General features: G+C 40.1%; 1 protein-coding gene across 1 annotated transcript in view; it reads left to right on the top strand.

The window, feature by feature from the left end:
- Positions 1–12,990, top strand: part of LOC118211441 (hemicentin-1-like) — a 202,790-nt gene that overhangs the window by 176,040 nt on the left and 13,760 nt on the right. Inside the window, exon 58 of the mRNA XM_035388640.1 lies at positions 9,752–9,805. Coding sequence (XP_035244531.1) covers positions 9,752–9,805 — 54 coding nt within the window. The remainder of the gene's footprint in view (positions 1–9,751; positions 9,806–12,990) is intronic.

The raw sequence follows: 12,990 nt of genomic DNA, 5'->3' as shown, positions 1-12,990 counted from the left end.
CTGATGTTTTGCTTGCTCAAACATGTAAAAGGTTTTTAACATGCTTAAGTAATGTGTTTTTTATGGTGTAAATTACTCTGCATTCTAATAGGAACATTCAGAATACTGATGATTGCCAAGTATAATTTTTTTTACGTGGAAGCACACAATACTATTCAAAATGCATTACTCAGATTTGTATTTCCTTCAGAAAACATTAGGTGGCGCCACTAGTCTAGAACAGAAAATACTGCTATTTTGAACTTGATTGGACTTATTTAATCGAATTGACAAACTTATACATGCGTGTATTTTATCGATGTTGATAGACTTGGTAACAACAAATATACATTTATAATTCAACTTAAGATTGAGGAACTACATATTGTATATCAAAACACTGTTTTATTAATGTGAAAATATACTGGGAAGATCATATCACCTCTTGAAAGCTTTTTAATGCTCTTAAGAGGAAAAATTATAATAGCCAAAAATGAACTTGAGCAAAGCAGGGGTCACTATTTCAGATATGAAAGACAACAAACATATTTTTTTGTGCCCAGATGCTATGGATTGGCCCTGTTTTTTTTCTTTCAATAAGTGAAAAATTCACTTCAGTTAGGTGAAATGGAAGCCTCTGTGGTTCATGCTGCAGTTTAATGTTAGCCAGACAGGACCCAAAAAAGTCACCAGTTCTAGCTTTACTAGAGGCAACCACGGTACAGTTTACGTTCCGCACACGGTAATAATCCACGCGTCGGTGTCAAAACGAAAGTAAAAGCCAAAGAAAAATTCGTTTAACAAAAGCGATGCCCCGCTGCTTCACGGGGAAATCAGCTGCAGATTCTGTCTTTCCGCAGCGCGTCTACAGCCGGTCTTCTGACATTTCTACTAAAGTAGCGCAGTTTAGTCGCGGAAGTATTTTCAGGATATGGTAATAGACATGACTATACATTTACTGGTAGAACATTTCGACAAGGCAGGCCAAATCGACAGAACACCGGAACCGTCTTGAGCAGCAGCCTTGTCCGAGAGCGAGTGGGTCTTGGCTAGAAACTGGGGAAAAGGCAATGTTGTCTAGATACAGTGGAGTGCCTCTCGGTTGCGATGCGAGCTGCCTTTTTAAAGATACCCGGCGTCTTGTACAAATCCGCCGCAGGCGCGGCTTGTTACACTCTCGTCTGGTGCGGCTGGGTGTCTGTCTGCGTGCGCACGCAGCTGTGCTGAGGCGTTCCTGCAATGTCCAGAGCGCTGTAGCGTCAGCAGGGGGCGGTGTTTGCTAGTGTGAAACGGGAAGTGGGTGGTGTGGTGTGATGGAGAGCTGAGCCCCAACCGGCGACCATAAACGGCATACGGAACTATTTCGTGACACTGGACTTGGCAAAGTTTTGTGCGTTATGACACTAAACTATGCTATCTGCAGAGAGAACGCAATAATTCCAAGCGCTCTGGTACAGCCAGTCGTATACGGGCCTGATAAATGTGTACATAAACAGCCTTTGCCTTCACCCCGTGGACTGGGTTCAGTTGCATTCGTTCAGTTGTATTATGGTTAAATTAAATCAGCCTGGTAACACGACATACCGTTTGAAGGTGTTAAAACTCACGGTTCTCTCTCTAACCCATTTTACGGTGCCAATGTTTTAGCGACAACGGTCCCTTATCTTCTAACGTGGGATGCCAAAACAAACTTGGGGGTTCCTCACCTTCTGTGCGTTTTGGAAATTCACTGACGGCATATGACGATAAGGTCAGTCTTTTTCACGAGAAGGATCCAGTGAACAAAACCTACAGTAAATTTTCATCCAAAAAAAGTGCAGAGGACTTATTCAATGAAGGACTTGATTCAGATTTATGTCGGTGAGCATCTAAATACATTCTCAAAATATATGTATTATTATTAACTAAATACATTCTCACAATATATGTAGCCTATTATTACATGGGCGGCATAATTCGCAGATAGAACAGTACCTTTGTTTCCTTCACCAAGGTACTTAACGTGCATTGCTTCAGTGTATATCCAGCTGTATAAACGGATGCAATGCAAATGCTATGTAAAATGTTGCAAGTTGCTCTGGATACGAGCGTCTGCCAAATGCCTGCAATGTGATATTCAGTACTCTTAAATAAGGTGTAGGCCTGATTTTGAATGATACATGTGTTGTGAAATTGTGGTAAGTGTGTGAAATGTTGATGGGGGTGGGGTATTTGATTAAAAAAAACTTATCAATGGACTTCAGTTAATGGATTAGTAAACTGGATAACTGATGTAGATATTTTCTACAGTCTTCCAGACCTGCTGCTGCCAGAGGTAGCAAGGGGAGGGTGGTGGAGAGTGGCAGGCGCAGGAAAAGTGAGAATTTCCGCAAACGTCTTCAACTAACCCATAGTATACAATATATAGTATTTTACATCTATAAACACCCATAACATCATTTGGTAACCAATTGTCCTTTTGGAATCTCCAAATGGTCTTTTTGGAAACCTGGCTAGACATAGCTTAGAATAATGCAAATGAAAATTTTTGGTGGTATTCAATTTTGAACCAGGATTTGCCCAATGGTGTGGGTGTGGCTTCATTGTATTTTTAAACCCACCTGGCATTTGTATCCATTCCACAAAAAAATAAAAGAATAATCTTTTAGGTGAGAGAAAAAACTTCCACTGTGTTTGAGCTTCTATTACTTTCTGATTTATTATTTTTTTAAGAGCAATTCTGACTCTTTGAAAACAAACTCCCAAGGGTTACCTTTCAACAGAGCCAAGATTATGCATGTAGTCAAAAGGGCTAAAATGACAGTAGCCATTTTATTGTGGGCATGTCATTTTCAGACTTGTGATATAAAAAGGTGTGATGCAGAAGGGGTTATACTGCTCTGTATTCTCCCTTGTATCTCATTTCCTGTCTCTAACTGCACGCTCATCTCGTGTGCAGATCATGGTCTTCATTACTTTCTCCTCTCATTGTGTAGTCACATTCCTGCATGTTCATAACCACAACATAATAATGAATTGAAAACAAGCAAAGAAATAAATAAATATAAAAATTCCAGAAAGGTATTCACTTTAAATGTGGGAATGTGCAGGTTTGTGTCTGAGTTCTTTAGAAGTGTTTTTTTTTTTTTTACGTGGTTCATGAGAGGTGACTTTAAACACACCAGTGTCTGATCACAGCTGTATTACAAGAATGAGACACATCCGCTAACAAAACCATCCAGCGCTGCAGGGCTATACCTGTTTGAGAAAGAGCAGGGGAGAGAATGGTCAACATGCATGAGTTCACCACAGCAATAGGTGAGTTTTTCATTCTTTCTTTGTTATAGTGAATTAAAACAAGAAGGAATCACACTCAGAATCAGAATAACATTGTGAATGATGCATTCTAGGTGTGAATGAGTCACCATGCATCACTGTGTGAATAAGAACATTGTCATGTTCTGTGGAAGTAATATAATTTAGCCAGAAAGTACATTTCTTTCTCATTTTTTGAACACAACCTGTTACATGTTTATGAAGTACTAATAACATGGCAAACTGGAGTGGATGGTATGGCTTCACCATCAAAATAACTATGCTGAACGCTGCCTCTCACTCCTACTTACAAATATTACCCTCTGTTCCCTTATATACATCAAGGACACAAGGAGGCTTTGGGCATTTCTTTTGTTTCTCTCCTGTTTTTGTGTTTCTGTGCACTGCATTTGTGCTGTTGATGTGCTTTATTAATTTTTTTCCCTCCAATTGGACTGGTTGTCCTGATGTTCTTTGTACAAGAAGCAGGCAAGTATTTTTATTATTCACGTGCATCTTATTCATACTGCTTTATCCATAAAGTGCATTTTATGGGAAACAAAGGGAATATTGAACAAAACAGAAGGTTCTAGCTTATTAATTGTACATTGTGCTTACACTACAAACTCAGCATCTGCTGTATCTTCGTGTCCCTCAAATATGAGCAAGTTTTCTTTGGCACGTGTTATTTTAATAAAACATTCTATTTTGAAACTAACTTTACTGCTCTAACATGAATTCATGCTCTGTTTATCAATACCAGCAATTAAGGCTGCAAGTAAAGTTTCTGAAATTGCTAATCAATACGTAAACATTGGCTGTCTGTGCGTGGTGGTAATGCTGAATGCTTGTTTTAGGGAGCCATTTCACATCCTTTGTTCTCACTGGGATAATATTTGTTCTTGAGAGACCAGTGCTCAAGTTGTCCTGACTGCTGATCCGCAGAGGTCAAATGTGATGTCAGGGGAGACTGTGCATCTTACCTGTAAGGTTGAGGTTTCAGATCCATCCACCCAATGGGAATATACCTGGAAGAAGCTAAGAGAAAATAAAGAGACCACACTCTCCTCCTATACTGGAGAAGGATTCTCTGCTTACACCCTGAGTCGTGTGACTGAGTCTGACAGTGCTCAGTATCGGTGTGAAGCAAAGGTTGAAAATCGCGAGATAATCAGCTAATCACATCCTCTGACAGTGACATGTAAGACAAGATATTAGCATTTTACTTGCAGAATGATACTTCACTTCAAAGAGATGTATCTTTAGAAAATCTCTTGTAGCGCAAGAGTAGTGTGTATACAGGAGAACAGAAAGAACTTGTATTAGTGAGTGAAAAGGAAGTCAGTTTGTCAGGCTGTCTCCATTGGCCTGCCTGTTCACACTGATGCTCCTAAAGTATAACCACATTCTAATTGTGCACACTGCAGTTGAAGGCACACATTGGCCTAGATTCAGTCTTCACTCAAACTTAATTTTGACGTACAATTAAATGAAGGTTTTCATTTTTTTATTTTTTATTAAACACACTTTTACACTTTCCGAAATCATCAAAGTTTACATACCAGTTTTGATTGTGACTAAAAGCCAGCATTTGCAGAAATGCATTTGTAAGTTAAGGGCAAAAATAATTGCTTTGTAGTCCATATCTTTCTTAATAATCTGGAATATGCACATGTAGTTCTTCTTGTTACTTCACTGTTTTTATCATGCCTCATTACGCTCTTGTGACTGTAAAATTGGCACAGAGACAGTTGGAGCTGAAATTAGCAAAGATGTGACCCTGACTGTAGATGGTGAGTAATGATGCTGTGCTGTGAAAACTACACAGACCTATATTTATGTTAATTTATATGTACCATGATTCTCATGTGCCTATTCCTCTTAGTTTTGAATTCTTAGGTTGGTTATTTATTTATTTATATTTTTTATTTTTCTTGTAAAGCACCCTGGGATGTACGCATGAAGAGTGCTATATAAGAGCTTATTGTATTGTATTGTATTGTATTGTATGGTCTGTGTGAATGCTGGGTGAGCAATCATCTGTTACATAACAAATTACTTTATTCTATGGTGAGTTATGGTTTGTGCAGTCCTGTTTATAATAGCAAGTGTCTTAATGTTACTCTGGTTTTCTAGTGTTTTACCTGCGGGTGAAATTATACCTGTTTTGTAGGGGAGGCCCCCAAACCCCTGCTGACTCTGGACTCCCCCAGTGGAGAGATCTTCACAGGAGATACAGTGACCCTGAGCTGTAGGGCTGGCACAGATCCTGGTGGCTGGGAGTATCTCTGGTTCAAAGAAACACCGGGAGCAGCACTGACCAGCACTGACTCCAGCAGCACTGACGGGTCCAGTTACACCATCCGCTCTGCTGCAGTTTCACATGGTGGAGAGTACTGGTGCCAAGCATGGAGAGGGAAACCCCCCTTTCTACACACTGCACAGTGACTCTCTCCAGCTCAGCATAACTGGTAACATAAGAAATACAATTTACTGCTTTTTATCAGTCTAGTATATGATACAGCTAATTATTATGTAATGATATTATAATGTTACTTTCACAGTTCACCTTCACCTAGAACAACTGAAATAAAATGAATCGTAGTGCCATTACTGTACATGCATACAAACGCACATGAGCACATGCATGTCTACACACACAGACACACACATACAAAAACAAAATAAATATTATTTTCATTGTACTTGCATACAAGGACACATGCATAAACATTTGCTGTCTGAACATTTTTGCATGCTTTATTGTATGATTATAGTTGCCATTTCACTGTAATCAGGTGAACTGGTTTCTCTCTAGTAGCACTGAGTTCTTCCTGTAAGTTGTGGTGTAGTTTTATGACCGTTTCTCTTGCTACACAGCACAAGATATTTGTCTTCTGCCTTCTGAGTGTGTACTGAAAACTGCACCTGGAAATCTTAAAGCTGCTTTGCAATTCCTGACTGGGAATAATCTTTTTGCCTCAATGCTTACTTGACTTCGCACATTTAAGCTTAACTCCTTTTTGCAATATTTCTTGCAACTTAATGCCTATTTTACATGCATTACAGGCTAGTAAAATAGGCACTTCTCTCCCACCCCTCCACCTCTGACTGCACAATGATTAGATAGACTTCCAATAATTAATTTAATTGTAATTAAATCCAAATTAAGAATATTTTAATAAATGTCATCTCTAAGACTATTTTTAAGTACAAGTCATATTTTTGTGTTAGTTCTTTGTCCCTGTGCTGGTTTTGATTGTGTCCTGTACTGGCAGCTCCACCGCCTGCTGTGGTAACCCTGAACCCTGCATGGAGGAAGTTCTACCCCACTGAGAAAGTGACTCTCAAATGTGAGATTGAGACCCATCAGACTGAGTGGGATTATATGTGGTACAGAGATGGAGCCCCTATCAACAGTGCGCTCTCCAGAGGAAATGAGTTCACAATCCCAGCTCTAGATCAGTCACACAGAGGAAGATACTCCTGCAGAGGGAGAAAACCAGGAAGAGATGTTTACACTGAAAAGAGCAAAGATGTGACCCTGACTGTAGATGGTGAGTAATGTTGCTGTGCTGTGAAAACTACACTGACCTATATTTATGTTAATTTATACGACCATGATTCTCATGTGCCTATTCCTCTTCGTTTTGACTTCTTAGGTTGGTTATTTATTTATTTTTTATTATTATTTTTTTTTGTAAAGCACCCTGGGGTGTACGCATGAAGAGCGCTATATAAGAGCTTATTGTATTGTATTTCATTGTATGGTCTGAGTGATTGCTGGGTGAGCAATCATCTGTTACATAACAAATAGCTTTATTATATGGTTTTTTATATGGTCTCCAGCTCAGCATAACTGGTAACATAAGAAATCCATTTTACTGATTTATTTCTCAGTTTAGTATATGATAATGCAAATAATTCTGAAATGTTCTATACGGTATACGACCAAAAGTATCTGGACACTCTTTGGTCTGGGGATGTTTTTAATTGTTTGGGCTAGGCCCCTTAGTTCTAGTGAAGGCTAATTTTAATTCTACAGAACACAGTCACATTCTAGACTATTCTGTGCTTCCCCTACACTTTGGGGGAAAGCCCTTGCCTGTTTAAACATGACAATGCCACCAGGCAATCTGCAACATTGAAGTGCAAACATACATGCACCACATAAGTGATATTTTCAATCATGTTTTGGGCATGGCGTTTTGATGTATTATAATTTATAGTTGTGCACGATGCTCTAATCAACCATTTCCTAATCATTGTGACGTTTCAGCTCGTCCTCAGGCTGTGCTGACTCTGGAGACTGTGTGGACAGAGATCTTCAGGTCAGCCAGTCTGACTCTGAGGTGTCAGGTTGAGGGGAGCTCTGCTGAGTGGAACTACACGTGGTACAGAGACGGACGGCATCTTCCACTGGACCCCAGCGGGGACAGACTCACACTCACCGCTGGAAACGACTCTTACAGCAGTGAATATAAATGCAGAGGAAACCGAACAGGCCAACCGTCTTACACAGAGATCAGCGAAGGATTTAGAGAAAACAGCATTCGTGAGTTCCACTCCTTTTGTCAGGCTATTAATGAAATGCGCCTCACCCAAGACCACTTCCTCCACCACCCTTCAAGCACTCGTGGTGAGCACAGTGTGTGACAGGAAGTCACGCTATCTTGTTTGCAATAGACTCAGTCAGTACTCCACAGTGCACCATGGTATTTTGAGCTTAAGGATAAGCAGTCGAAGCCAATCCATGCAGCTAATGCAGCCAATGTAGTTCAGCCATTACAGGTCATAATGCTGGTCATTTATAATGAGTTTCATGATTTTGGGTTCCTCTCTTTGTTTTGTGTTCCCTTGTCTGTCAGTCCTAAAGCGGAAGGTTCTGGTTTCTGTGGCCAGCTCAGTCTTGCTCGGACTCATCCTCACAGTCTTGGGCTGTGTTTGCCTGAGAAAGAAAAGGAAGTTGGGTGAGTGTGAATTGTGCCACCGGTTCATTGCGTTTCTTTTACATTACAGGCATTTACCACAGCAATGTACAGAACTCCTGCATTTTCACACAGTACCAATTCATACAGCTGGATTCCATACTAAAGCAATCCAGGTTAAGTGCGTTGATCAAGGGTACCTTTGGCAGTGTGGTACTTTGGAATCAAACCTGCAAGTTTACAAGTGGAGTTCCTTCCCCATGGTACTACACTGCTGCTCTGTTCACTGTTCCACATTGGTCAACACATGTTGTGGAGAGTCCTCATTCAAATGACTTGGTTTTATATTGAGCACAGGAAATGTAGGAGTAGGGAAAATGTGCAATATGGGCTACAGACAGTATTATCGGAAGTACTGAACGTATTGTTTGAAGATGTATAGAAACAAAAATACAGAAAACTAACATTGTTTAAATTAACTGACTGCCTCTATCCCATGTGTGTGTATTCCACTGTGTTAAACAGCTTATAAGATGACACCACAGAATGACATGTTTTTGTCAAAGCCACCCACAGGTGAGAAATTTACTGTTTCCATTTCCCCTTGTTAATATATCTGACCTCTTAGTGAGTCATTTTGTGCTGTGAATGTCTGTCTCACAGGAGACCCTTAAAAGATGAAGTCTGTCCACCCATCTAATCTTCACCGGAGAACCTACTTGTTGAATATCGCACTTACCTTTACAGACCACTATCCCTTTGTCAGACCACACTTAGAGTACTGTGTACAGTTCTGGGGACTGTACTAGAACAAAGATATAAAGGAAATGGTTCAGAGAAGGGCAACCAAATTGGTTCCTGATATGAAAGATAAAAGCTAGAACGAGGGGGTATAAATAAATTAGCAAAAGCCAACTTCCGCACAGACATTAGAAAGTATTTTTTCACACAGGCAGTAAATAGTCACTGTGTGGAAGAGTTTGCGTGTCGTGTAGTATAGGCAGAAACTCTGGGGGTTCTCAAGGCCAGGTTTGATATGGTGCTAGATGCCATCTAGTTTGTAGGTAACCCGAGCACCAAGTACACTTTAGTGGTAGGAAAATGGCAAACACTGTTGGGCTGAATGGCCAGTTATGTTATGTTACTTTTTCTCTGCCTTACAATGTGTATTTCAGAATACCTGTATGGGGATGTCAGTTATGAAATACCATTTGCTTCAGTGGATTGTTCTTCATAATTTATGATGTATTGTTAGACCATTTTATTAAAAAAGGTCTTTTCATAATGCACTTTTACTTCATGTTCTGATACCACAAATCCTTCTGAGCATAGATATTGTTTTCTGTTTTGGAAGAAAATCCAACAATGACAAAAAAGGCATTATCCCTCATTCAACTTCATGTGTTTTTTGATAAATTAGTACTTATATGCAAAAAGGTATTACTGAATTCAATAAATTTTTACAGCATTGACCATTCATTCTGTAGTTTAGTGCCTTCTTCTCAGAAGTTTTTGTTATTTAATTCATTATATTTATTTTGTATTTGTAGCTGCTTGCAGCATTGAACTTTATTCTGTTCTGGACCTGAAAACGAAGACTGAAGGTACTGTCTTTATCCAATTCCTTCTTTGTTTTCATTTTATTTTTAATTGATGCTAATTCATAATGTATGTTAAAAAAAATAATGCATTATCATTATCTATAGATGCATGACTATGTGACTTGGTTGCCTGAATACATTGTTACATTTTGATATATGCCAGTTCAACGAGTTTTGCTTCCATAATGACTGACACTTATGTCAACATGTATATTCCTTAATACTTTTTCACATCTCTTGTTTGCTTTCATAGTACTCCCACCAAAACAGAATCCAGAAGATCTCAAATCATTCAAAGGTACTGCGATGCACTGTAAACTCGGCTTGGCTGTATTTTGATGATTGGTTGCCCATATTTCTGTTTGTGATATTGCTTCTCTGAATCTGTAGTTGTGACTATTTCTCATTTGTTTTAGCTGGCCAGTGAAGAGTAAAACATCTCGCTCAGGATCAGCGCAGATGGTTGTGATCGCAAAGGAAAGAATGAGGATTTTATGTAATTAAGGAAAATGTCATTTTCATACATTAAATAAAAGATGTATCACTCTAGGTGTATCCAAAGCACTGATCCCAGCGTACATGGCTTACCTTTATGTTGGATACATGTGCTTGATTTTATTTCAGGTTAAAGGTGTCAGGAATCCAGCCTGATTCTCTTTGTCTTCCTGTTTAGTTTTGTTTATTTCTTATTTTCTAGTTTTTATTTATTTTTTATTTTCGATTTACTTTGTTTTCGCTTGCGGTTGTGTTTTCTCTGTTCGTGTGCTTGGGTGTGCGTTTGTTATTTTTTTCCCCCTTAGGTTCCTGGTTCCTGCCCACGCCCCGCCCCAGTTCCGCCTGTTTCCTCATCTGCAATCAAGCCTCCACTAACCATCTTCACCTGCGTCCCATCATCACTCATTAGTGTTGCTATTTAGTTTCTGTGTGCACCTTTAGTTTTGCCAGATTGTGCCTCTGTTTTCTGAGTAGCCTTTCAAGCCTTTTCTAGTGTCCTTCCCGGTTTTCGACTTTTTGGTTGTTCCCTTTTTGACTTCGAGATTAGCCTGCCCGTTCTGCTCTTAGCCTTGGATTTTTTGACCCTCGCCTGTTTACTCCGACCTGCTCCCGGTTCCCGTTTTGTACCTCTGCCTGATCTTGTTGATTTCCTGGATTTTGACCCCTGCCTGTACCTTGACTACGAGACTGCCTCTGATTCTGTGCTTTGAAAATAAATCGCAACTTCCTTTAACTCTGGTCCGCTTCTGAGTCCTACCCCAGACCCTGACAAAAAGCTTTTATTTGTTCTTTTTTTTTATTTATCTTACGACATACATAGTTTGATTGTATCCTAATTTTTTTTTTTTTTTTTAATTTTAGCCATATGTGTGATATTCTTTACATAATGACAGGAGAAATTTAATCTAAATTTTAACCCCCAGGTAACTGAAATCTTGCTGATGTTTTACTTACCCAATACATTTAAAAGTTCTTGTCAAGCTAAATCAATGTGTTTTTTAATGGTGTAAATTACTCTGCATTCTAGTGGGAATATTCAGAATACTGATGATCACCTATGTAAGAAACCCCTCAGATACACCAAACAGGTCACCAACAGAACTTATAACATTGAGGTCGCCAACTGTTAGAAACCCCTCCACAAACCAAACAGTGGAAGTATCTGAGTGGCAAAGGAATGCGTGTAGTTTTACTGCAACGGGATTAATTTAATGTTATCTTGATTATATAGTGTTTTAACCTTTCCTCTGGGCTAACGGTTAGGTATAGAAGAAGGAGACTGCTGTCCGCCAGTAGTGTGGCTCAATACGGATCGCTGTCTATCTTGGTTGACGTGGAGGTGACTTGCTTGTGTAGCCTACATAAATGCATTGTGTATCCTGCTATGACACTAGTGTACAGGTGAGTGACTACAGGGTGCAGATATCCTGGGATCTAAGTGTTAGAACCTTAAAACGGCTGGGTGTGCAGTGGTAAGAGTCAAAGAGGAACGTCAGGTTAAAATGAATGCAGTTTATTGTTCAGTAATAATAACAATATGCAATTGTGCAAAATGTGAGTGGTGAAATGTCTATACGCATATGCATATGCGCAGGAGACTGTTGACAAGTCTCTCTGAACCATTGCACTTCTCTCTTTATATAAATAGATATATACTACAGGCCTATTTCTAAATTACCTTTTATAGATAAGTTCTTAGAAAAAGTGGTTGCTAAGCAGCTAACAGCTGTCTTAGACGAGCACAACATTTTAGAGAAGTTTCAGTCTGGCTTCCGTCGGTTGCACTCAACAGAAACAGCTCTTCTCAGAGTGTCAAATGATCTGCTAATGAAGGGTGATGCAGGAGAATGTTCTGTATTGGTTCTGTTAGATCTCAGGTCTGCTTTTGATACGGTGTACCCACCGTATTTTGATTGAGAGGCTCAGGCAGTGGGTGCGTACTTCTGGATCAGCTTTAGATTGGTTTTCCTTCTACCTGTCAGACAGGACTTTCTCGGTTACAATCCATAATTATGTCTCATCAGCTGAATCTTTTTTTGTGGTGTTCCCCAAGGTTCTGTCCTAGGCCCGCTGCTGTTTATATTGTACTTGCTTCCTCTTGGGCAGATAATAAGCAATTTTAATGATGTCTCCTTCTATTGTTATGCGGACGATATTCAATTATACTTTTCGTTTAAGCCTCAGAATGTTTCAAGACTGGCTGTTCTACTGAATTACCTCGACTCTAACAGATTGGATGGCAGACAATTGTTTTTTTTTTTTTGTTTTTGGACATCGGTGGTAGGTCTGACCGTGTTACAGTAGACCACTTGAAGCCGGCTCACGTTGACCTGGATTCGCCTGTAGAGGTCACCTGTCCCCCACGCAGAGGTCACCTGTCCCCCACGCAGAGGTCGCCTGTCCCCCACGCAGAGGTCGCCCTCCTGCTCTCAGGTCGAGAAATCCTGCCCGAGGACTCAGACCCTGACCCTGACCCTGGCAATCACCCTAACACTGAATCTGATACGGGCCTTGACCCCTCCAGTGTTTCGGTCAGGCCCTCGTCTGCGGGCAAGAGACTGGGAAGGTTTGGCCGCGTCATCCGGACCCCTAAGCGGTTGAGTTTTTCTGCCACAGTGAATTCTGGGGGGGCTTGTGTGGAGATCACTAGGACTGTCAGTCAGAATTTCCTGTAGCGCCTGGACGCTTTTAGG

This window comes from Anguilla anguilla, chromosome 13 (assembly GCF_013347855.1).
Source record: "Anguilla anguilla isolate fAngAng1 chromosome 13, fAngAng1.pri, whole genome shotgun sequence".
Classification (NCBI taxonomy): Eukaryota; Metazoa; Chordata; class Actinopteri; order Anguilliformes; family Anguillidae; genus Anguilla; species Anguilla anguilla.
This window is presented reverse-complemented; position numbering and strand designations above follow the sequence as displayed.